The 23718-nt window shown below is 52.2% G+C and overlaps 1 protein-coding gene across 1 annotated transcript in view; it reads right to left on the bottom strand.

Moving 5' to 3' along the window:
* The window catches only part of LOC139602070 (fibrillin-2-like), a 73045-nt gene extending 53748 nt beyond the window's left edge, over window positions 1-19297 (bottom strand). The window contains exons 1-5 of the mRNA XM_071451577.1: window positions 19143-19297; window positions 11457-11539; window positions 10285-10383; window positions 7330-7425; window positions 4252-4347 (exon numbers count right to left, since the gene is read on the bottom strand). Coding sequence (XP_071307678.1) covers window positions 4252-4347; window positions 7330-7425; window positions 10285-10383; window positions 11457-11539; window positions 19143-19297 — 529 coding nt within the window. The remainder of the gene's footprint in view (window positions 1-4251; window positions 4348-7329; window positions 7426-10284; window positions 10384-11456; window positions 11540-19142) is intronic.
* Window positions 19298-23718: the final 4421 nt, after the last annotated feature.

Genomic DNA, 23718 nt, shown 5'->3' with positions numbered 1-23718 from the left:
ACTGAGCCAGAGCCACCAACAGGGACTGGGAGGGAATGGGATTGGGGGGGACTGGGATTGGGATCAGGGAGAGAGCAGGGAAAGACAGGGATTGGGATCAGGGAGAGAGCAGGGATTGGGATCAGGGAGAGATCAGGGAAAGACAGGGATTGGGATCAGGAGGAGACACTTCTCCAGGTGTTTTCCAGCCTGGATGGATTGTCCCTGTTGTTCTTCAGTGTTTTCCAATTTTCCCTGTTCTTCTCCAGGTATTTTCCAGCCTGGATCAATTGTCCCTGTTCTTCTCCAGGTATTTTCCAATTGTCCCTGTTCTTCTCCAGGTATTTTCAAATTGTCCCTGTTGTTCTCCAGGTGTCTCCCAGCTGTCCCTGTTCTTCTCCAGGTGTTTTCCAATTGTTCCTCTTGTTCTCCAGGTATTTTCCAGCCTGGATCAGTTGTCCCTGTTCTTCTCCAGGTGTTTTCCAATTGTTCCTCTTGTTCTCCAGGTGTCTCCCAGTTGTCCCTGTTGTTCTCCAGGTGTCTCCCAGTTGTCCCTGTTGTTCTCCAGTTGTCCCTGTTGTTCTCCAGGTGTGTCCCAGCCTGGCTGTGGCTCTCCAGCCCCAGAGCTGTCCCAGCCCCTCCAGGGCAGGGAGGGGAGCAGCCCCAGGGTCTCCCTGAGGGGCTCCTTTCTCATGGAATACTTTCTCCAGCTCGTCATTTCCTCCCTTCACCCAAACACAGCCACATTCCTCCAGTTTAACTGTTTGGACTTTTGCAGAAAAGAAAAAGCTGGCGGGGGCACTCTCTAAGGCCAGACATTCCAAGTGCTGGAAAAACACATCCAAAGGAAATTGTAAAAGGGGGGGACTTTTTCTGAGCTTTCCTGTCCTATTTTTACTGTTTCCTGATGAAGTCTCGGCCTGGTGAAACCTGAGAGAGTTTCAGGGAGGCACGAAGAGCACGGGGAAACGCAGAGCTGGTGGTTCCAGAGCAGGAGGAACGGCTGGAAAAGTCAGAGCAGGCCTTGGGAGCTCCTGGAAGAGCCCTCGGGGTCAGGAATTGTCCTGGTTGGTCACTGGAGGGGCTGGGGTGGCACTTCCAGAGCTCCAGACTCTCCCCAGGCCCTCAGGTGGAAACCTGGCAGTGCCCAGAGCCCCTTGGAAGAGACCACAGCTCCTGGAGCCCAGGGAAAAACTCCAGGGAAAAGCTCCTGGATCCCAAGGAAAAGCTCCTGGATCCCAGGGAAAAGCTCCTGGATCCTATAGAAAAGCTCCTGGATCCCAGGGAAAAGCTCCTGGGAAAAGCTCCTGGATCCTATAGAAAAGCTCCTGGGAAAATCTCTTGGATCCCAAGGAAAAGCTCCTGGATCCCAGGGAAAAATCTCCTGGATCCCAGGGAAAAGTTCCTGGGAAAAGCTCCTGGATCCTATAGAAAAGCTCCTGGGAAAAGCTCCCAGATCCCAAGGACAAGCTCCTCGCTCCCAGGGAAAAGTTCCTGGGAAAAGCTCCTGGATCCCAGGGAAAAGTTTCTGGAAAAAGCTCCTGGATCCCAGGGAACATCTCCTGGATCCCAAGGAAAAGCTCCTGAATCCCGAAAAGCTCCTGGATCCCAGGGCAAAGCTCCTGGGAAAATCTCCTGGACCCCCAGGGAAAAGCTCCACAGGGAAGATTTAATTTAGGCTGGAAAAACAACCCCAAATGCAAAACCTCATCCCTGGAGCACGGGAGGAGCCCCAAACATCACCTGATGAGTCAAACTCGGTCATTTTTTCCGACTCGAGGGAGGGCGGAATCGGAGCCATGACATCAAAATCCCTCACTCTGCTGTAAATCCACGAGCAGCCCCTGGCCCCACAGCCTCAGCTCTTGTGGGCTGCAGCTTTTCCTCCCTCACTGATGTAATGGGAGCTCAGGTTCCACAAAATATCCCCCAGCCACTCGTCCCCAAAGATGTCGGGGAGAGGGAGGAAATGATGCTGGGGTTCTGTGAGTGCCTGCTCCGAGGGTATTTCCCTCTGGAGGGGGGGAATTTCCTGGATGAGGTGTGAGGGGGGGCTTGTTCTGCTCCCAGTACAAAGCAGCCTCTTACTGGAGCTGCTCTCAGCACTCAGAAATTCGCTTTATTCCAATTTAAAATTCAAATTACTTCTTGTTACGGCGGTGGCAAAGTAAATTCGAGTGAAGCCCTTAAGTAAATCTGGATGGATTTGGGGTGGGTGAGTTCTTTCTGCCAGGGATGGGGCTCACAGAATCCCAGGGTTCTGGGCTTGGACATCACCCAGAACCAGCCCAGGGTCACCTGGAGCAGGGGACACAGAACCAGGTGGGTTTGGAGTCTCCAGACAGGGAGAATCCCTGGGCAGCTGCTCCAGGGCTCTGCCACCTCCAGGAAAAGGAGTTTTCCCTCCTGCTGAGGTGGAATTCCTGGTGTTCTCTTTGCGTTTATGCTCCTCACTCATCACTCCGGTGACCAGCACAGAGGATTCCACATCTGGCAGAGCCCAGGACATCCCCTGGCCCTGGGAGGAGATTTCTCCTTTCTCCCTGCCAGCAAAGGGCTTCAGGGTCTGCTCTGAATTCATCCTGCTCCAGGAAAACCCTTGGGAATGAGGACTGGGGCTACAGGAGGTGCTGGAATCCCCTTCTGGAGGCCCCCAAGGATCCACCAACACCCCCTGGAGCCGCAGGACACAAACCCTGCAGCTCAGAGCCTCCTCTCAGCAGCCCTGGGGATGGAGTTTTCCCTCAGGAGGGTGAAGAAGCTGTTCCCTGGCTCCCAGATTTTCCCTGGAAGGCCAAGCCCAGGCACTCACCTGGCTGCAAACCCCCAGGAACCATTCCCAGCCCAGCTCTGTTTGTCTTGGCAGGGAGGAGCAGTGTGGACACAGCTGCAGGATTTGTTTTGTCTCTCACACAAGTCTGGCTCAGCCAAATCTCTGCAGGCTTTGTGAAAATGCTCCTTTATGTAAAGAATTTTATACAAACGGCCCCAGAGTCTCCCCCCTTGCTCAGCCCCTGCCTCTTCCCCTCTTCTCCATGCACAGGACATTTGGATTTTCCAGCCTTCTCCAGAAGTTTCCTTCAGGAATTTCCAGCTCTCTGCTCACACCCAGCCAGTGTCTGGGTGGATTTGGGAATCTCAGTGCTTCAGGAGAAAAAAATGAGGAGGAGCCCACCAGGAGCTCAGGTTTAGGGGGGAAATCTCCCAGGGTAGAGCCCTCCAGAGAGAAATCCTCCTCATTTTCCATAACTAAAGCAATTCCTGTGTGCTGGGCAAAGGCAAGGAGAGGGCTTAAAGAATCTGTAACTGCTGCAGAACAGCAGAATTGTCCAGAAAATTGGGGATGTTCATCCCTGGAAGAGTCCAAGGCCAGGCTGGAGCAGCCTGGGATAGTGGAAGGTGCTCCTGGATGGTTTTAAGCTCCCTTCCAACCCAAACCACTCCACAGTTCCCTGATGCCACAAAGAAGGAGACCAGCGGTGGCAAAGTAAATTCAAGTGAAGCCCTTAAGTAAATCTGGATGGATTTGGGGTGGGTGAGTTCTTTCTGCCAGGGATGGGGCTCACAGAATCCCAGGGTTCTGGGCTTGGACATCGCCCAGAACAGCCCAGGGTCACCTGGAGCAGGGGACACAGAACCTGGCAGCTCCCAGACGGGCCCTGCACTTGGCCCTTTGCAATAGACCCCAAGTTCCATGACCAGAAGAAGATTTATGGTATTGCAATGGGAACCTGGCTCTCTCATCCTCTTTACCTCTCTCTTTACCTCTCTTTTCTGCTCTGAGCTGTGCCTGGCAGCTCCCAGCAGGGCCCTGCACTTGGCCCTTTGCAATAGACCCCAAGTTCCAAGACCAGAAGAAGATTTATTGTGCTGTAACAGGAATCTCACCCTCTGAGCCTCTCTTTTACTCTCATTCTCTCTTTACCACTCTCTTGCCTTCTCTCTCCTTACCTCTCTCTCCCTCTCTGGGGCTTGCTCTGAGCAGGGCCCTGCACTTGGCCCTTTGCAATAAACCCCAAGTTCCATGACCAGAAGAAGATTTATGGCATTGTAATGGGAACCTCGGTCTCGCTCATCCTCTTTACCACTCTTCACCTCTTTTTACTTATCTTGACTGCTCTGAGCCGTGGCTGGCAGCTCCCAGCAGGGCCCTGCACTTGGCCCTTTGCAATAAACCCAGATTTCCAAGCCCTGGCTGCAGAGACCTCTGGTCTCCATCCATCCCATCCCATCCCATCCCATCCCATCCCATCCCATCCCATCCCTGCTCACCTCTCTCGCACTGGGGCCCGGTGAATCCGTACACGCACGCGCAGCGGTTGGGCCCGATGCACCTGCCCCCGTTCTGGCAGCCGTTCTCACACACAGCTGGGAGGGAAAAACAGAGAATTCCATCACCCCTGCTCCTGGAGAAACCCCCTCCACGGTGGTTGGGGTGCCAGAGTTCGGAGCATCAGCTCTGTGTTCTCCCATCCGCAGAGAAATCTGAGATTTTTGGGGGTTTTTTTCCTCCTTGGAAAATTTGTTCCCTGTTGCTGCCCGAGCCCCCTTCTGCAGAAGCCATAAACTCCTCTTGCACTGGGGAGGATTTCCTGCCCTCTGGAATCTCAGCGTTGGGATTGAAGTGGGATGAGAGGATACAAACAGGAAAATGCACCCAGGGAATGGTGTGAGGAATGGCACAGCTGGAATGGGAGAAGGGGAGGATGGATGGGCAGGGATTTAACCCCAGGGCCCACAGCAAGGAACTGAGCTCTGAGCAGCACTTGGGTGCTCCCTGACCTAAAACAGTCACTGACTTCAAATATTCCTGACTTAAGATATTCCTGACTTAAGATATTCCTGACTTAAACTCAGTCCTGCTACCCTGAGCTGAAACCCTGCACTCAGGGCTGGAGCCAAGGGAAGTTTCCTGGTTGGAATCACAGATTGATGGAATCTGCAGAGCAGGAAGGGCCCCCCAAGGACCCTGCCCTGCCTGGAGCCCCCTCGGTGCCCAGCTCCAGCTCTGAGCCTGGGCTGGGATGGGGCCAGGGGGGGCAGGATTGGGCTGGGATGGGTCCAGGGGATGCAGGATTGGATTGGGATGGGTCCAGGGGATGCAGGATTGGGCCAGGGGGTGCAGGATTGGATTGGGATGGGCCCAGGGGGTGCAGGATTAGATTGGGACGGGCCCAGGGGGTGCAGGATTGGGCCAGAGAGATGCAGCATTAGATTGGGATGGCCCAGGGGGTGCAGGATTGGATTGGGACGGGCCCAGGGGGTGCAGGATTGGATTGGGACGGGCCCAGGGGGTGCAGGATTGGATTAGGACGGGCCCAGGGGGTGCAGGATTGGGCCAGAGAGATGCAGCATTAGATTGGGATGGCCCACAGGGTGCAGGATTGGATTGGGACGGGCCCAGGGGGTGCAGCATTCCCCAGCCTGCTGGGATGTCCTGCCAGGGGAGCAGAGCAGGATGGAGCTGGGAGCTGCACGTAGCGAGAGCTGCACGTCCCAGCCCGGCCCCGGGCTGCTGCTCCTGAGAATTTTCCCAAGCTTTTGCTGCTCAGGATGAAATTTCCCATCTGGAGCCTCTGCCTCTGGCTGAACTTTCGGGGAAGTTTCAGCAGCGAGGGATCAGGCAGAGCTGAGGCAGAGTTTGGGGAGAATTGGGGATTTTGTCTTTAAAAATCCTCAGTGGGACTGATTCCCACGTGGATCCAGGGATTTGGAATTTGGGAAGTTCTAAATGAGCTAATTGAGAAGAGATTCTTTCAAAGATATGGTGCTTATTTGCTAACTAAAGGCTTCTTAAAATGTATTACATGGTGGAATATGTATATAATATATAAATATATATAATCTATAATTTATATAATGATATAATAATAATTGTAGCATACTAAATATAATTATATCATTATAATATAGTAAGAGAATATATAATTATAGAGATGTGTAACTGTATATATAATACATAGGTGTATATTATATATAATATATTGTGCATATATTATCTCATATATAATAATATTATCTAATATATATTATATATAATATATTATATTATATAATAATAGATGATATATATTATGAATATACTATACATTAAATTCTATATTATGAATATGTCATATATTAGAAGATATAACATATCTTATCTATATAATATATAATATATTATCTCTATAATATGTTCAATATTATCTATATATTACATACAGATATAGTATAGTATATGTACTATATACATACAGATATATGTATATGTAATATAGTATATACAATACTATCAATAGCTGTTATTTATACATTACAATAGATTGAGAAATCTATATTCTACTAATATATTATACATTACACTGGGAAATCAATGAATCCGTTAATTATGTCTCATATCTATTTTGATACAGAGCTGTGTTGGTCATGAGAGAGGGCTGAGATTCCAAGGGAAGGAGAACACGGTGCTGATGTTGGAGTGTCCTGGGCACCCTTCCCTATCCCTGTTCCCATTCCCATTCCCACACTCACGCTGCCCGCAGTAGGTGCCCGTGAATCCCTTCTGGCACAGGCAGGACCCGTTCCCATTCCCGTTCCCATCCCATTCCCATTCCCAATCCCAATCCCAGTCCCACACTCATGCTGCCCGCAGTAGGTGCCTGTGAATCCCTCAGGACCCATTCCCATTCCCATCCCATTCCCATCCCCATTCCCATCCCCGCACTCACGCTGCCCGCAGTAGGTGCCCGTGAATCCCTTCTGGCACAGGCAGGACCCATTCCCGTTCCCATCCCCATTCCCATTCCCATTCCCATTCCCATTCCCAGTCCTGCACTCACGCTGCCCGCAGTAGGTGCCCGTGAATCCCTCAGGACCCATTCCCATTCCCATCCCATCCCATCCCATCCCATCCCCATTCCCATCCCCATTCCCATCCCTGCACTCATGCTGCCTGCAGTAGGTGCCCGTGAATCCCTTCTGGCACAGGCAGGACCCGTTCCCATTCCCATCCCATTCCGTTCCCATTCCCAATCCCAGTCCCACACTCACGCTGCCCACAGTAGGTGCCCGTGAATCCCTTCTGGCACAGGCAGGACCCGTTCCCGTTCCCATCCCATTCCCGTTCCCATTCCCAATCCCAATCCCAGTCCCACACTCACGCTGCCCGCAGTAGGTGCCCGTGAATCCCTTCTGGCACAGGCAGGACCCGTTCCCGTTTCCATCCCCATTCCCATTCCCAATCCCAATCCCAGTCCCGCACTCACGCTGCCCGCAGTAGGTGCCCGTGAATCCCTTCTGGCACAGGCAGGACCCATTCCCATTCCCATCCCGTTCCCATTCCCATCCCATTCCCATTCCCGCACTCACGCTGCCCGCAGTAGGTGCCCGTGAATCCCTTCTGGCACAGGCAGGACTCCTCGGAGCAGCTGCCCCCGTTCATGCAGCGCACGCTGCAGCTCTGCACTGGGGACAGGACAGGGACAGGGTCACCCCCAGAATTCCCTCAGGGACAGGGGACACCACCCGGGGCTGGGGGGGCTCCCCGGGGTCACGGATGCAGCTCCTGACTCCAGACACCCCAACAACCCCATCCCACCCCAGAGGGTTTTCCAAAGGCCCCTGGAGCTCTGGCAGGTTGGGAATGTGCCCATTCCCAGGGGACCCTCGGGGGCAGAGCCTTTCCCTGAGCTCCATCCCACCCTTTGTTCCCCACAAACCCAAGGCCTCCATCCTTTTACTTCCTTATGGAATCCACCCCAGCCAAACCTTTCCAGCTTTGTCCTTCCTGTAAACAAGGGCATGGATAATTCCCTGTTTTTGACACAACTCTGTCTCACAACAACCTCTTCTGTCAGGGTTTTATACTTTGCCAATATTTTCCCACCCTTTTTTATCATTGTTTTCCATTATTGCTCCATTTTCAACCCTTTCCACACTTTGGGCTGTCTAATCTTCCAAATTCCTCCCTATCAAAGCCTTCTGAGGAGTTTGGGGGGGATGGAATCTCCTTGGTGGAGGAAAATGGTCAACTTTAAGATATTTCTCCTCCTTTTGCAAACAGAACGTGGCCTCCTTGACAAGATCCAGTTACTGGGAGAGGTTTTTTTTTTTAAAGGAATTTGGAAAGAAAAGCACGAATCCTCCATTCTTCCATGTGAGAGCTGAGCTTTCCCACAGGATTATGACCCACTGGATGTGACTGAGGCACTGCAGGAAAACAATAGCAATAAATAAATTGGGAAGTTTTATCCTTGCTGTGGACACCAAGTGTTGGCTTTAACTGTTTCCTCACTGCTTGGAGAAGGAATTTGGGATTCAAGCAGCCCAAAGAGGGATTTTTGGGGCTCAGCAGCGAGTTACAAACACAACTTTCTCTCTGGAATGCCTGGAACAACACATTCCTCCTCTGGAAGGTGTGACCACTCCAACTGCAAGGGCCTGAGGTTGGAGCAAATCACGTGAAAAGGGGATTTCACACAAAAACCCCACAAATCACGTGAAAAGGGGATTTCACACAAAAACCCCACAAATCATCTGAAAAGGGGATTTCACACAAAAACCCCACAGCTCTGGCTGCCAGCGGGAGGAGGGGCTGGGATCTGGCAGCTCCAGGGGTGGATTTATGGCATGGAGGCTCCTCCAACACCAATTCCAGGCTGGGAAGAGCTGGGGCCAAGCCCCTGCCCAGGAGCAGCAGGACTCACGAGTGTCCAAATGGGAGAATTCTGATTTTTGGGAATGCTGGGAGCAGGGAGGGCTGGGCTGGGCAATCTCAGAGCTCCAGGAGCTCAGCACAAGGGCTGGACATGGGATCTGGGGCTGGGCTGGATCCATCCCCATGTCTGCTCATCTTCCTCCTGCTCCACAGCCAGGGATCAGCCCAAATTTAGATGGGAGTTTAATCCTGCAGGAAATGGAGCTCCGGGCTTCAAAGCCTTGCCTGGATCAGGGCTGCTCCAACTGGGAAAAGGCTCCAGTCTGGGAAACTCTTCCCTACAGCCCTGAGCTCACCCAGGCAGCCCTGGGGAGGGGCTGGGTGTCAGAGCTGTGCCCATGGCAGGGCTGCTCCTGGCACATCCCAAGCCCCACAGCCCAGGGAGCTCAGGAGTTTGGGGATTCAGGGCTTGGGCACAGGAAAAGCCCTGATCCTCACCCAGGAATTTCCAACCAATTGGCAAACACCCTTCCAGATCCCATTTCTGCCATGATCCCAAAATCCCTGAGGTCCCATCAGCTCCTGATTTAGCAGGGAATCCCAGACAGGTTTGGGCTGGAGGGGCCCTTAAAGCTCATCCCATTCCACAGGCAGGGACCTTCCACTGCCCCAGGCTGCCCCAAGCCCTGTCCAACCTCACATTTTCCAAGCCTGGCTCTGCTGGAAGCCCCTGAGGATCTGGAATGCAGAAGAACATCTTCCAACCAGGAATTTCAATGCTTTGTCAGGATTTGCCAGGGTAGCAGAGGCCAACATTGTAGGAAAAGGAGGAATGACAGGAAAAGGAGGAATGACAGCTCATCCTCATTAACTTTTCCCAGGACTGGATTAGTCCTACAAATTATTGGAAGGGATCAGTGGCTCTGCCAGGGATCAGCTGTGGGGTTTTTGTCTCTACTCACTCCCTACTCCACCTAAACACCCCTTCAGAGCACTCCTAAACCATCCTTACTCCCTGGAGTAGGAAACCAAGCGGGAAACGCTGCTCTTTGTTATTCCAGAGGAGGCAGGGTGGCTTTCCTTGCCTCTGGAATGCACAGTTTGTCTGTTCTTGAGCAGAAATCCAGCCCCCAACAGCGAATTGCAGATGGGAGGAGCCCCCCCCTCTCCCGGGAATGCCAGGGCCGTGCCCAGATGGATGCAGGGCTCTCGGCATTCCTGGGATTCCTCCCTGATTGCTCCCACATGGACCCTGGCTCCCGCAGTTTGGTGGCTCCAGCACCACCTTCCCGGGGATCCGGAGCACAGAGTGGCCCTTGGGAAGAGCAGATCCCAGAAATTTCCTTCTCCCAAACACCCCCTGGCTGCGGCTTTGAGGGGTCTCTTTATCTCTGCAGCTGGGCACGGGTGGAAAATTAACCCTTGGGATGTCTCTCTCCAGCTGAGGCCTCCAAAGGCTCCAAAATCCCATTTATTTCTGCAGGGAAAACCCCCGGGGTAAGCGCCCCAAAGCACAGAGTAGGTTGTGAAACATGGAATATCACATGGAATATCACATGGAATATCGGGCGGGCTCTGCCCAGTTCAGGATGGGGCTGCAGGGATTGGGTTCCTTTCCCTTCTGGGAGAGCAGGGAGGCCCCGGGACCAGCAGCAGAATTCCCTCACCTCCAGCTGAGCCACAGTTGGGGGAGAGCTGTCCATTGGAGCAGGTGCACATGTTGGGCCGGGAGCAGAATCCATCCCCACAGGAATTCCTGCAGATTGCTGGAGGCACACAAGGACACTGGGATCATCCCTTGGCAATTCCCAGAGCTGGTTCTGCCCCTGGGATCATCTCTTGGCAATTCCCAGAGCTGGTTCTGCCCCTGGGATCATCTCTTGGCAATTCCCAGAGCTGGTTCTGCCCCTGGGATCATCCCTTGGGAATTCCCAGAGCTGGTTCTGCCCCTGGGATCATCCCTCAGCAATTCCCAGAGCTGGTTCTGCCCCTGGGATCATCCCTTGAATTCCCAGAGCTGGTTCTGCCCCTGGGATCATCCCTTGGCAATTCCCAGAGCTGGTTCTGCCCCTGGGATCATCCCTGGGCAATTCCCAGAGCTGGTTCTGCCCCTGGGATCATCCCTGGGCAATTCCCAGAGCTGGTTCTGCCCCTGGGATCATCCCTTGGCAATTCCCAGAGCTGGTTCTGCCCCTGGGATCATCCATTGGGAATTCCCAGAGCTGGTTCTGCCCCTGGGATCATCCCTCAGGAGAGGAATCACCCAGGGAGGGGCTGGAGCACCTCTGTGGGCACAGCAGCAGTGGGAAATGAAATGAAATGAAATCCAATCCCATTCCATCCCATCTTTATCCCACAGAAATGCAGGACATCATCCAATTCATGGCTTCTCCAGCTCAGACAGGAAGGAAAACTCCCAATCCAGGTGAGATTTATCTCAATCATCCTCCCAACTCCCAATCCAGGTGAGATTTATCTCAATCATCCTCCCAACTCCCAATCCAAATGAGATTTATCTCAATCTCCCTCCCGTGGCCCCTTAAAATGCAAATTCCCTCTGGGGAACAAACACCTCTGGTGGCACCAGGTTTGCAATGTCCCCATCAATTAATGGAATCATTAATCCCATTAATAATGAATGCCTCCTGTCCCAAAGCAGGCACTGCCAGGGGACACGGTGACACCTGAGAGGATGAAAGGCTGAGTTCAGTCACTGGGACCAGTTGGGACCAGCCAGGTTTAACTGGGATTGGCAGAGCTGGGGATTCCCAGGAGCTGGGAGCAGGGAAATCAGCTGGATCAGCTGGATCAGGGGAGGCAGGGACAGGGGGATACTCACGGACAATGCACTGGTTCCCTCCAGGCAGAGTTTTCCAGCCAGGACAGCAGTAGGAGTGGAACCTCGAGCCGCAGACGTTCGGGCTGAAAATCAAACATAGTTTGGGGTTTTTCCCCTCTGTTTCAGTGGCTTTGGGTAAATCCAGGCTCTGCAGGACAGCAGGGAAGAGCTCCCTGTGGGACATTTCCCTCCCAACTCCATTTGTAATCCCTCCTGTTTGTAATTTTGGGAGGTTTTGGTCAAAATCAGTGGAGGAGGAGGAATGAGGCATCAGTGCCAGGGACTGAGAGAGAAGGGAGCTCAATGGGATGGATAACGTGGAGTATTTTTAATTAGGGGGCAGACACCACCTCTTTCCCAAAGGGATTCATCCCAGGATTTCATGCAGGGATGCTGGGAGATGGAGGCTGAAACTCAAAGATGCCAATTGTTCCTCCCAAAGTGAACCTTGCTGAGCATCTGCTAAAAACTAGCAGAGTTTCAAAATAAACCATGGGGAGAATCCACTCTGGGATCAATGATGTCCCAGCAATGACCCAGGGGGAGAAGGGAATGAGATTCCAAAGCAAAAACTCCAGAAGGACAACGCTGGTTCGTAAGGGGAAAAAGAAAACGCCATCTTCAGCAAATCAGGGATGAAATTAGAGTTATCAGCAGTTTGCTCAGTGCAGGGAAACACGAGCTGGGATCCCTCAGTTCCATCAGAAAGGTCAGGATAAAAGGGACGTCTTAAAATCGTGGAATTACAGAATGGTTTGGGATGGAAGGACCTTAAAAGGTGTGGAATTGCAGCCCTGCCAGGGACAGGGACCAGGCCTCTCCAAGCCCGTCCAACCTGGCCTTGGACACTTCCAGGGATAAGGGCATAATTTAAAAAAAATTAAAATAAATTTAAAATTAAATTTTAAATATTTTTTTTTTAATCCAGAGGGTTTTTCCCCCTCCTCTCAGCTCTGCCTCCTTGGGGTTTTTCCCAGAGCTGGTGAAGCCCTGGAGCGTTTTTCCATGGCTGGATCAGTCCCTTCTCACCTTCTGTGCCTCTGAAAGGGCTCATTAGCTAATGAGAATTATGCAAATGAGGTGAATGTGACCCAAAGAAGGAAGGACGGAGGGAAAACAAACTCGGCATCGCCTTTGTGCCCCTTAAACAAACGCTGGGATTAGCGATAAACAGGGAGGGAGCAGCGGGAATTTCAGTGGGGGAGGAAAGAGGCAAAAAAGAGGGAAAACGGGGGAAAAAAGAGGAAAAAAGAGGAAAATATATGAATAAAAGAGGAAAGAGAGAGGAAAAAGGGGGAAAAGGAGGAAAAAAATAAAAAGAGGAAAAAGAGAAAAAAGGAGGAAAAAGGAGGAAAAGGAGAAGAAAACAGAAACATAGGGAAAAAGAGGAAAAAAGAGGAAAGAGAGAGGAAAAAAAGAAGAAAAAAGAGGAGGAAAAAGAGGAAAAGGAGAGGGAAAAAATAGGGAAAAAAGGGAAGAAAAAAAGAGGAAAAAAGAGGAAAAACCCACTGGAACAGAGCCCTGGGCTGGGAAATGCTGGATGGGAGCCCCATCAGCCAATTCCCAACTTGTTCACCTTTTTTAATAAATTCCCATTGACTCCAGGTTTTCCCAACCTTCCAGAGCCACCTTTTGCTTCAGCAGTGAAAATTTACCTATAACCAGGTTAATGAGGATTTTCAGCACCAAAAGAAGGGATGTCTGTTATCCATGGAAAAGCAGGAAGAGATGGGGAAGGTTCTTTTTGGGATTATTTGTGACCCCCTCCCCTGCAGCCTGTTTCTCATTGTGGGATTTGAACAGAATGAATGTGGATGACTTCAGCCTGTGGTTTTCCGGGGACAATGATCCCACCTCTCCAATCTGGACACTTTTCCTCCAATTCAGGCTTTGCTCTGGTTTTGCTCCGCGCCCGGATTTTTGCTGCGCCCTCGGGATCAGCTCTGACAATGGCTGGGGACAGCTCTGGAGCCCCCCTGGGATGGCAGGGGGACAATCTCTGCTGCCAAATGCCAGGGTGGGTTTTGGGAAAGCCGCTCCCTTCCCACCCCGAGGGATCTGGGATTATGTCAGGGCGTGGGAGCAGATCCCAAACAAAGCTTTGGGGTCCCGGGCGGGTTTGTGTCCCCGCTCCTGCGCTGGCCAGGAAATGCTGACGGGGCTGATTTCAGAGAATCCCCACTCTGAGGAGTCCTCTGCTCACTGCCCCAGGCCTGGCTGTGTTTGATGAGGAATTTGCAATGAAAGAATTCCAGAATTCCCCCTGGGAAAGTCAGACCTGCCCCTGTTCAATGTGACCATGACAAGGTGCTGCAAAGGGGGTTCTGAAATTCCTCCCAGCTGGAACCCATCCCTGCTTCTCCAAAGCAGCTCCTGAGGACTTTTAGGAATGGGTTCAAGTCCCAACAATTCCAATTATTTTTTTGTCCTAAGAGCTGGTGTTAAGAGGTGAGAGGTGCTAAATGTCTGTACCACAAGGAAAAGCCACAAAGCTCAGAACTTCCAACAGAAATTTGGATGTGTGACACTGCCAGCGCAGAAATATTCCAAACTCAGCATGTAGAAACACGGGATCATAAAATCCCAGACTGGTTTGGGCTGGAAGGACCTGAAAGCCCATCCAAACCCAGCCCTTCCATGGGCAGGGACACCTCCCACTGTCCCAGGCTGCTCCAAGCCAGCCTTGGACCCTTCCAGGGATGGAGCAGCCACAGCTGCTCTGGGAATTCTGCTCCAGGGCCTCACCTCTGGGAGATGGAATTAATATTTTTAATTATTCTTATTCGGTTTCATCAAAGGAATGAAGGAAAACAGAAGGAAAGTCTTGCAAAGGCTGTGCAGGGGTTGGGTTGCAGCTGCTCTGGGTTCAAGCCCAATAATCCTGATCATTTTCTATTTTATGTTTTTTCAGCAAGGGAGGGGGATCTATTAAAATTTTGTTAAACACCTTTGCTTTGTCCATAAGAGAATTTTTTCCCTTTATTGGGTTCTTCCCACATCTCCTCTGGGTGATGGTAGGAAAATCTCCCTTCTTGGTGCACATTTAATTCAACCCCTACAGACCAGCAAGGAACCTTTTCCTTTGAAAAAAGAACTAAAAATCCAACAGATTTCCAGGAACTACTTCACACTTTCATTTGGAATGCAGCACTACCAACTCTTCCATTTTATTTTTTTTTTTCTCTCCCTCCTTAAATTCTGAAATAAATCAAAACTTCAAATACAGCCCTTAAAACTTCCAGACAAAACCCATACAACCTCTGGCTCCCCCGCCAGATATTCCTTTGCCATTCCAATATTCTCCCTCACGATCCCTGCCAAAAACAAGAGAGCCCAGCCACGGCCAGGAGGCCAAGATCAACCATTTCACAACATAAATCAGGACCCAGAGGAAAACTGAGGAACAAAAGTCTCGAGTCAGAGGTTTCCAAGTGCCGCCTTCACGTCGTTCCTGGTGTTGTTCGTAGTATCCCAGCCCTGGCACGGGGAGCGAGGCTGGGACGTGGAGCTGGAAGCAGGAATGTGCTCCAGAGGTGCCTGGATCACAGGGGCAGAACTCCAGCTGCACCTTTCCTGAGGGAAATCTGGGGCTCTTTCTGCTCATTTGGGTTTTGAAGGGTTTTAATCGCCGCTCTTTCCCAGCTCCCCCCACCAGCGAGGGGCTCTGGCTGCCTGAAACCCAGGACTGAGGTAAAAACTGGGAAATTTCAGCTTCTGGTGCCTCTTAGGAGCACCTCGGTTCAGAGAACCACAGAATTGTTGAGGCTGGAAAAGACTCTGAGGTGCTCAGCCAGTGCCACCACCACGGTCACCAGCACGTCCCCAGGCGCCGCCTCCACGTGGCTTTGAAACCTTCTCATTCCTAAAATTCTGGTGGAACTGCAGGGCCAGGGATGGACCCGGGTGAAAATCCTGCTGGGAATCCCCTGTGCCCCTCTCTGAGGACACTCAGAGGTGCTGGAGCTCCATCCCTGACCGTCAGCATCACCCCAGAGTCAGCTCCAGGCCCCTCTGTGTCCCCTAGGCCCCAAATCCCAGCCCTTGGATTTCCCTCTGCTTTGCATCCAAACTCAGGGGGATTTTGGAGAACCCCTGAGCTCCTGTTCTGCATCTCCAGCATTTCCTTGTCCATCCCCCAGTGGAAAATCCAAACTCAGGGGGATTTTGGAGAACCCCTGTGCTCCTGTTCTGCATCTCCAGCATTTCCTTGTCCATCCCCCAGTGGAAAATCCAAACTCAGGGGGATTTTGGAGAACCCCTGTGCTCCTGTTCTGCAGCTCCAGCATTTCCCTGTCCACCCCTCAGTGGAAAATGAGGAGTTGTCAGAAACCAGCTGGAAGCTGCTCCCGTTCCCTTTTCCCCACAATTAATTTGGCCCCTCTGAGTGCTGCCCTCAGGGCAGGGGTGCCACAAGCTCCTCTCCCAACCCCTCTCCCCACCCATCTTCTCACTTGCAGGGCCCAGCTGGTAATTAATGGGCTCGACCTAATGAGCTGTGGTTAAAGCCAGGCCTTTACCCCTCCTTGCAGAGTGGAAATGGCAGTGCCAGCCCAGTCCTGCTCCCCTTTGTTCCACACAAACCCCTGGAAACTGCCCAAGAGTTCATTAAAGCAATAATAAAGCAATAATCCCATCCCAGGCCTGCCTCAGAACGGGATTTGTCAGGGCTGGGCCCTTCAGGAGAGGCTCATTTGAAATTGTCTCTCCTTTAATGGGTTTAAGGCCGGATTAAAGCCGGGCCTGGGCTGGGATTTATTGCTCCCCATGCCTTTATTAATTGTTATTTGGGAAAGCAGGGCTGGATAAGAGGCTTGTTTATTTTGCATTTAATCCCCGCTTTGCATTTATTTCATGCTTTTCCCTTTATCGAAGGAGGCTGGGATGGGAACGAGCTCTAAATAAATATAATTCCAGCAGAAATAGACCCAGTCTCTGGCCTGAACTGCTGCAGCTTCTTCCCAAAGCCTCTCCAAGTGGCCTGGAGCAGGGACAGCAGCAGGGACAGCTCGTGTTGGGCACCTGGAGTCCCTGGGAGCAGCTCCTCCCTCCCATCCCATGGTTTTGATGGATTCTGGATGATCTTTGAGGTCCTTCCAAGCCAAACCACTCTGGGATTCTACGAAACCCACAGGAAGTGGTTTGTGCCACTTGTGGGTGATATTTAAGAGAAACTGAACCAATGTTTGGGTATTTTTATCTCCCAGAGTTTTAAAAAAAAACTCCCTGAAAATGGAACCTGGGTTCCCATTTTTCTCTCTGAACTCCTGGTGGGGTTTTGGGGTTTCTTGTCCCATTTGGGAAAACAACAGAATTTGGAGATGGAGGGAGAAAAGGAGGCACAGACCAAGATAAATCCCAGGAGAATCAGGGCTGGAAAACACCTCAGAGATCATCCCAACCATTAACCCAGCAGGGAAGGGGAAAATGCCCAAAGGGAAGGGAAAAATCCAAATCTTGTCAGGGTTGGTGACTGTCCCTGGAGTCCTTGGATGTGTCTGTCCCTCACCAGGCTTTTGGGGAAGGAAAACATGGATAAAATGCCCACCCAGACCCAACATCCACATTTTTGGACCCTCTCTGAGCAGCCCCAGGGCCCAGGGCAGTGCCCAGGGTGGTGCCCAGGGAATCTCCAGCTCAGCTGGGCTTTAATCCCAGCTCTGGAATTCCAAATTGCTCCCTGCAAGCCCTGGAGCCAAGGAAGGCTGAGCCCAGCCTGGAGCTGGTTTTTTATCTCCCTGAAAGGGAAAGCTGAGGGGCTGGGAAGGCAAAGCCACAGCAAATATTTGCAACGGTGTCATGAGCTGCTAAATGGACACCAGGGATAAATGGGATTAAATGTTCACTGGGTGGCTTTGGGGAAGAGATAATTCCACAAAATGCAGTTGTCAAGGTCACCCACGTGCCCACGGTGTGGAACAACCCCAGATTTAAACAGCTGAGCCAGCCTTTATTGACATTTCCCCCTTGGTTCATTCCTTTGGCCTCTCTGAGAGAAGCAAACCTGGAACTGGGACTGATCTGCTTTTCCCAAAGGGAAATCCCACAGCAGCAAAGGATCCTGAGGCCTCAAAGCAGCAAAAGCCAGGCCAGGGAAGATCCCAGAATGATTAAACGTGGAAACAACTTCTGAGATCACCAAGTCCAACCTCCCAACATTGATCCATAACTGAACTTCCCAGAATTGTTTCAAGGATTCCCTTCCATGCAGGCTGGAATTCCAGGAGGAGATGCTTCCATCTCCAAAGGTTGGAATTCCAGGAGGAGATTCCTCCATCCCCAAAGGTTGGAATTCCAGGAGGAGATGCCTCCATCCCCAAAGGTTGGAATTCCAGGAGGAGATGCCTCCATCCCCACAGGTTGGAATTCCAGGAGGAGATGCCTCCATCCCCACAGGTTGGAATTCCAGGAGGAGATTCCTCCATCCCCAAAGGCTGGAATTCCAGGAGGAGATTCCTCCATCCCCACAGGTTGGAATTCCAGGAGGAGATTCCTCCATCTCCAAAGGTTGGAATTCCAGGAGACTCCTCCATCCCCACAGGCTGGAATTCCAGGAGGAGATCCCTCCCTCTCCAAAGGCTCCAGCTGCAGCCCAAACCCAGCCCTTTTCTGGGGCAGTGCCCCCATTCCAGCAGCATTCCAGCATTCCCCAGCCCCTGGCACTGCCCAGCCCCACACTGGATCCCACTCTGCTCCTGCCCACGGGCATTCTGCCCAGGAGCTGCAGCCAGATGGGCTCCAAAGAGCTTAAAATAACCCCAGATCAGCAGGAACCATCTTAGAGCAGCAGAGCCGAGCTCAGCCTGGGCTCTCCTGCTGGGCCTGGGCTCCCTCCTCAGGTGGGAAATGGCCCCAAACTGGGCAGGGAGCAGGAGCTGCCCCAAGGGGCAAAACCCTCCCAGCACAGCCCCAGGCCTGGAGCACAGCCAGAGGGACCCCAGGGGCAAATCCCGAGGTGACAACATCCCCCAGGGACATGGGAAGGACAGGCACAGCCACCACGGCCAGGCATGGCATGGGCCAGCATGGAAGGGACCCTAAATCCCACCCAGTGCCAGCCCTGCCATGGCAGGGTCACCTCCCCCTGTCCCAGGTGCTCCCAGCCCCGTCCAGCCGGGCCTGGGACACTCCAGGGATGGGATGTCCCCAGTTTGCCTGGGAATTCTGTGCCCACCCTGCCAGGGAAGGCAAACCCAGCCACCGGGTGGGTGCAGGTGAGCCCCAAGTGCCGCGACCCCAAAAGGAGCTCAGTGACCCCAAAAGGAGCTCAGTGACTCCAAAAGGAGCTCAGTGACCCCCAAAAAGAGCTCAGTTACCCCAAAAGGAGCTCAGTGACCCCAAAAGGAGCTCAGTGACCCCAAAAGGAGCTCAGTGACTCCAAAAGGAGCTCAGTGACCCCCAAAAAGAGCTCAGTTACCCCAAAAGGAGCTCAGTGACCCCAAAAGGAGCTCAATTACCCCAAAAGGAGCTCAGTGACCCCAAAAGGAGCTCAGTTACCCCAAAAAGAGCTTAATTACCCCAAAAGGAGCTCAGTTACCCCAAAAGGAGCCCAGTGCCCAGCACTGCTCCCATGGGATCCTCCCAGACCCAGCTCCTCCTTCCCGAGCTCAGGGGACGGCGACCCTGCCAGCCCAGCTCTGCCAACCACCCAAAACCCGCTTTGCCAAAGAGCCACCAACTGCAACTCACCCTCGCAGCGAGTCCTGGCCCCTTCTCCTCACTCTGCTCGGGGGCCTCTCCTCGTAGGCTGTGAATCTGTCTGTCTGCAAGTCCCCCTCGTACTGTGCCGCGGCCAGCACGGCCGAGCAGCCCAGCAGGAGCCTGGCCAGCCACCAATCCCCCATGCTGGCCCCACTTCCAGCGGTCCCCCGAGAGCTCTGTCCAGCTGCAGGCTCCCTGCTGCCCTCGCAGGAGGAGGAGGAGGAGGAGGAGGAGGAGGAGGATGGATTTTGGCAGCAGCGCCCCGGTGCCAAGGACCCGTCCTGGAGTTCCCTTTCTGGAAGGAGAAGAGGGGGAGAGAGACTTTGGAGGGAGTTTCTTGTTCTTGAGGTCAGGCAGGCCCACCCAGTGTCCCCACTGCCAGCCCCACCCCTGCCCTCCCAAATCTTCCTTTCCCCAGGAGCTGGAGGGCAGGAGATGCCCAGGAGCTGTGGTTCTGCCTGGCGCCGATTTCTCCTGATGGAGAAACAAAGAGCAGCCAAAGTCCTCCAAGGCAAGAGGAGAACGTCAAGGAAGAGCAGCTCCTGCCCGTGAGCCATCATCCCACAGCTCTGCTGAGCCCAGCTCATCCATGACTGAGGGGACACTGGCATGGGGACAGCCCCTGGCATGGCACTGACCCGCCCAGGGGTGGCCCCTGGGATGGGGTGGGTGATTTCGGGGGTCTGAGGAGAAGGCAGGGGTGGCAAGGCTGGGATCAGGGGGCAGGAGATGAGGAATCCCAAGGGAAAGGCTCTAAAGGGGATCCCAGCCCATCCCCAGGGCCACGGCTCCCAAACCCCCCAGCTCTGCCCGTGGTGAGCCCATCCTTCCTCATCCTTCCTCATCCTTCCTCGTCCTTCCTCCTCCTTCCTCATCCTTCCTCATCCTTCCTCATCCTTCCTCATCCTTCCTCCTCCTCCTGGCTCGGGGGGCAGCTCTCACCTCAGCACCCCCAGAATTTGGTGCCGCAGGAATGAGGAATCCTCCTGGAACAATCTGAGCTGCGAGAGGCCCCGGGTGGGGAAGGAGAGGCCCCCGAGCCACCCCTGACTGTCCCCCCTGCTCTCCCACTGCAGCTTTCCCGGGCCAGCCCAGCCTCGAAAATCAGCCCAGACAGGACAGAAAATGTGTCTGAACCAAAAAAAAACAAAAAAAAAAAACAAACCAACAAACCAACAAAAAAACCCCACCAGAAAAAAAAAAAAAAAAAAAAAAAAACACCCAAAAAAACCCCCACCAAACCCTAAAAATTATGAGAAAATAATTAAAAATAATTCAAAGTTCCATTTCCCTCGCTGCTCCCAGCGTCCCAGCTGGGAATGTCTCAGCTCTGGAGGGCAGGAATTTTTCAGGCTCTAAGGTTTCAAACGCAGGGAGTGAGGAGGGTGGGAAGGGGAAAGGAGACAAAGAAATGCCCTCCCCGAGCCTGGCTCCCCGCTTATCTCCAGCCACACAAAAGGCAGAGTGTTCCTTCCCTGTCCCGCAGCTCCCGAGGAAAGGGGCACACGGAGGAAAAAGTAGAAAAAAAAATTTAAAAAAATTTTTAAAAAATTTTTAAAAATAAAATAATTAAAGAAAAAGGCACGAAAAGTTTCGCACTCCAGCGATTTAAAGCGAAGGAATTCCAGCTGCATCCATTTCCCCGCGGGGGGATGAGGAGCCTGACAAATGATCGATACACGGGACATTCCCGGAGAGCTCACACAGGCATGGAAAAGTCATTTACAGCCGCCAGAGAGTCGCAGCTTCAATGGAATAAAAGCCTCCAAAAGTTCTTTGCAGCGCTGAGAAATTCCAGCAAACCCCACTTGTGAGCAAGACACTGAGAGAATCGAGCCCTAAAAATCAGATTTTAAACCGCTTGGGAAGGAAGCAGGAAAACGTTTCCGAGGCAAGGCTGTGAGTGTGAAATGAAATCAATTAAAAAATAAAAATAATAAAAAATGTGCGAGACACAATCAAAGAGAGAAAGGAACCGATAAAGAGAGAAAAGAAATCAGCTTGCGCAGCTCCGGAAAGTGGTGAAGAAATACCTTTGGGTCCTGGGGCTGGGGATGTGCCCAGAGCTCCTTTGTTTAGCGGAGGTCTGGGCAGGACAGAAGGACTGCAAGGCTCCCTCCTGGGCAGAGCAGAAAAGGTGCAGCCTCAGCCGGGCCAGGGGGAGGGCCCGGGCGGTGGGAGTAGCTCAGCCCAGCATCCTCCAGCCAAAATTCTCCGAGGAGGGGCTGGGGGAGAGCTCGGCTCCAGCGGCACCTCGGCCCTGCCCTGGGGAAAGCTCCGAGCCCCAATTTCGGCTCCCGGCAGCGGCTTCGCTTCAGAGACACCAAGGGGTTAATTAGGGTTCAGCTGTAATTTCGGGGGAAGCGGCACAGCAGGGGAAAGGAGGGAGTGAAAAGCACTTTTCTGGTTCTCCTGGTTCGAGTGTGAAACAATGGAGTGTAACTTGCCCGAAACATGGATTTTTTTGAAGGAATAGGTGATCCAGCCCAGGATCTTCACGCCCAAAAGTTACCTTGGCTCCAGAGGAGAAAAACCTGGGAGGTTAAGAAGCATTTTCTCAAAAGAAATCATTTTAAAAAGAAAAGCGCGATGCAGATGTTCAGTCTTCCATCTGAGGAAGAGCTTTGTGAGTTGGGAGTTCAACTCCACTCTTCGGCTCTGTGAAAAAACAAAACAATAAACCAAACAAAAAAAACCCACCCCAATTTTCCTCTGCTTCTTGCTGTAGGCCTCACGACGGATGGCTTTTCTTCAAATAGAATGAAATGCCCATAAATCCTCTCTCTGCTCCGTGCCACCGCACACCCACGGCCTTTCCCAGGGGTGCAAGCCCAGGGTCCTCCTGGGAAAGCCCAAATCCAGCTGATTTCCAGCTCCAGGGCACTCAGAGGAGCTCCAGCACCAAGCAGGACCCAAAGGGAGAGCCAAGGGTGCCCCCAGATTGCGGCAGCCCCGTCCCCTCCTGACCCAGCACGGGAGGCTCCAGCTGAGCCATCGTCTCCATTCCCCAGTCCCAGGAGAGCTGAGCCCTCCTCCCCTGCTCCCTTTGAAGCCCTGGGCTCTCCTTTGTTCCCAGCCCTGCTCCCAGTCAGCCCCTGCCGGCTCCTGAGGGGTCAGGAGAGGCTCAGCCTAATTAGCAGCAGCCTAATTAACAGCGACCTTGCGGGATGCCAGGGGAAAGGCAGAGCTGGGAATGGGGCTGGGCTGGGAACGCAGCTCTGCCAGGAGAGAATTCCCACTGCAATTCCCATTCCCACTGCAATCCCCATTCCCACTCCACTGCCTATTCCCACTCCAATTCCTATTCTGATTCCCATTCCCATCCCCATTCCCATCCTCATCCCCATTCCCATTCCCATTCCTGTTCCCATTCCCATTCCCATCCCATCCCCACTCCAATTCCCACCCCATTACCATTCCCATCCCACTCCACTCCCATTCCCATCCCATCCCCATCCCATTCCCATCCCATTCCCATTCCCATTCCCATTCCCATTCCCCAATCCTGCCCCCATTCCCATTCCCATTCCCATTCCCATTCCCATTCCCATTCCCCAATCCTGCCCCCATTCCCATTCCCATTCCCATTCCCATTCCCATCCCATTCCCATTCCCATTCCCCAATCCTGCCCCCATTCCTGTTTAGATCCACCTGGGCTTTACCTGCCTGGGAAGGGCAGGACTGGGACATCCCATGGGGAAAAAGAGCCAGGAAAGACCCAAAAATGACATTTTCCTCCCCCTGGAGGAGAGAGGCCTAAGCCCAGCTTAGGCTCAGCTCAAGGAGCTGTCACAAACTGCCCAGGAAGGGTTTCACTCCTTAATGAGTGAAGCACAGAGGAAGAATGCTGGTAATTAATTATTATTGTTATTAATTACGTGCTTGGAGCAGAACCTGCAGAGTAATTTGAGTTTTCTGCTGCCCCGAGCAGAGTGAGAAATGAAGAGAAAGGAGGAGTCGTTTAGGGGTGATTTGATGAATGTTTTAGTTTGGCCTGAACATAGAATTTTATTTTAGATAACACAAATTCGGTTTCAAAGGGCTTTTAAATTAATTTTCAATTATTGTATTTATTCAAGCTTCTAAAATGTTGTTTGGAAAAGGAAAAAGCACAGCCTATAACTTTACCATTAATGAAATCAAATATTTGCAGATGATTCATTATCTGTCCAAACCATTTAACAAACCCAGAATGCATTTATTTATGAGTTTTCCCAGTTTGGATTTGGGAATTTTTGCCATGTCTCCTGTGCAAGCAGGTGGAACTTTGAGCAGTAAATAATGCAAGTGAGGACAGAGAAAAAGATCCAATCTCCTCGTTTTGGGGAGCCCCAGGCAGCACATGGAGGTGGGAAAATCCTGTGGGGAAATGGGATGAGATCCTCATTCATTAATGTCTTTGGAATCATGGAAATGCCCAGGGGAGGGGGCTTAAAGCTGCTTTAAAAGTTGTTAAATTCAGCATTCACCTTTTAATGCTCAGCAAACTCTGTGGCTCTTTCTCTGGGAGGAAAGGATACCAGGAATTGGGATATTGGGAATTGGGAACTGGGGAATCAGGAA

Source organism: Agelaius tricolor, unplaced genomic scaffold (genome assembly GCF_023055355.1).
Source record: "Agelaius tricolor isolate 1412-34295 unplaced genomic scaffold, bAgeTri1.0.p SCAF_33, whole genome shotgun sequence".
Lineage (NCBI taxonomy): Eukaryota > Metazoa > Chordata > Aves > Passeriformes > Icteridae > Agelaius > Agelaius tricolor.
Note: the sequence above shows the minus strand (reverse complement) of the source record. Positions and strands in the feature narration are given on the sequence as shown.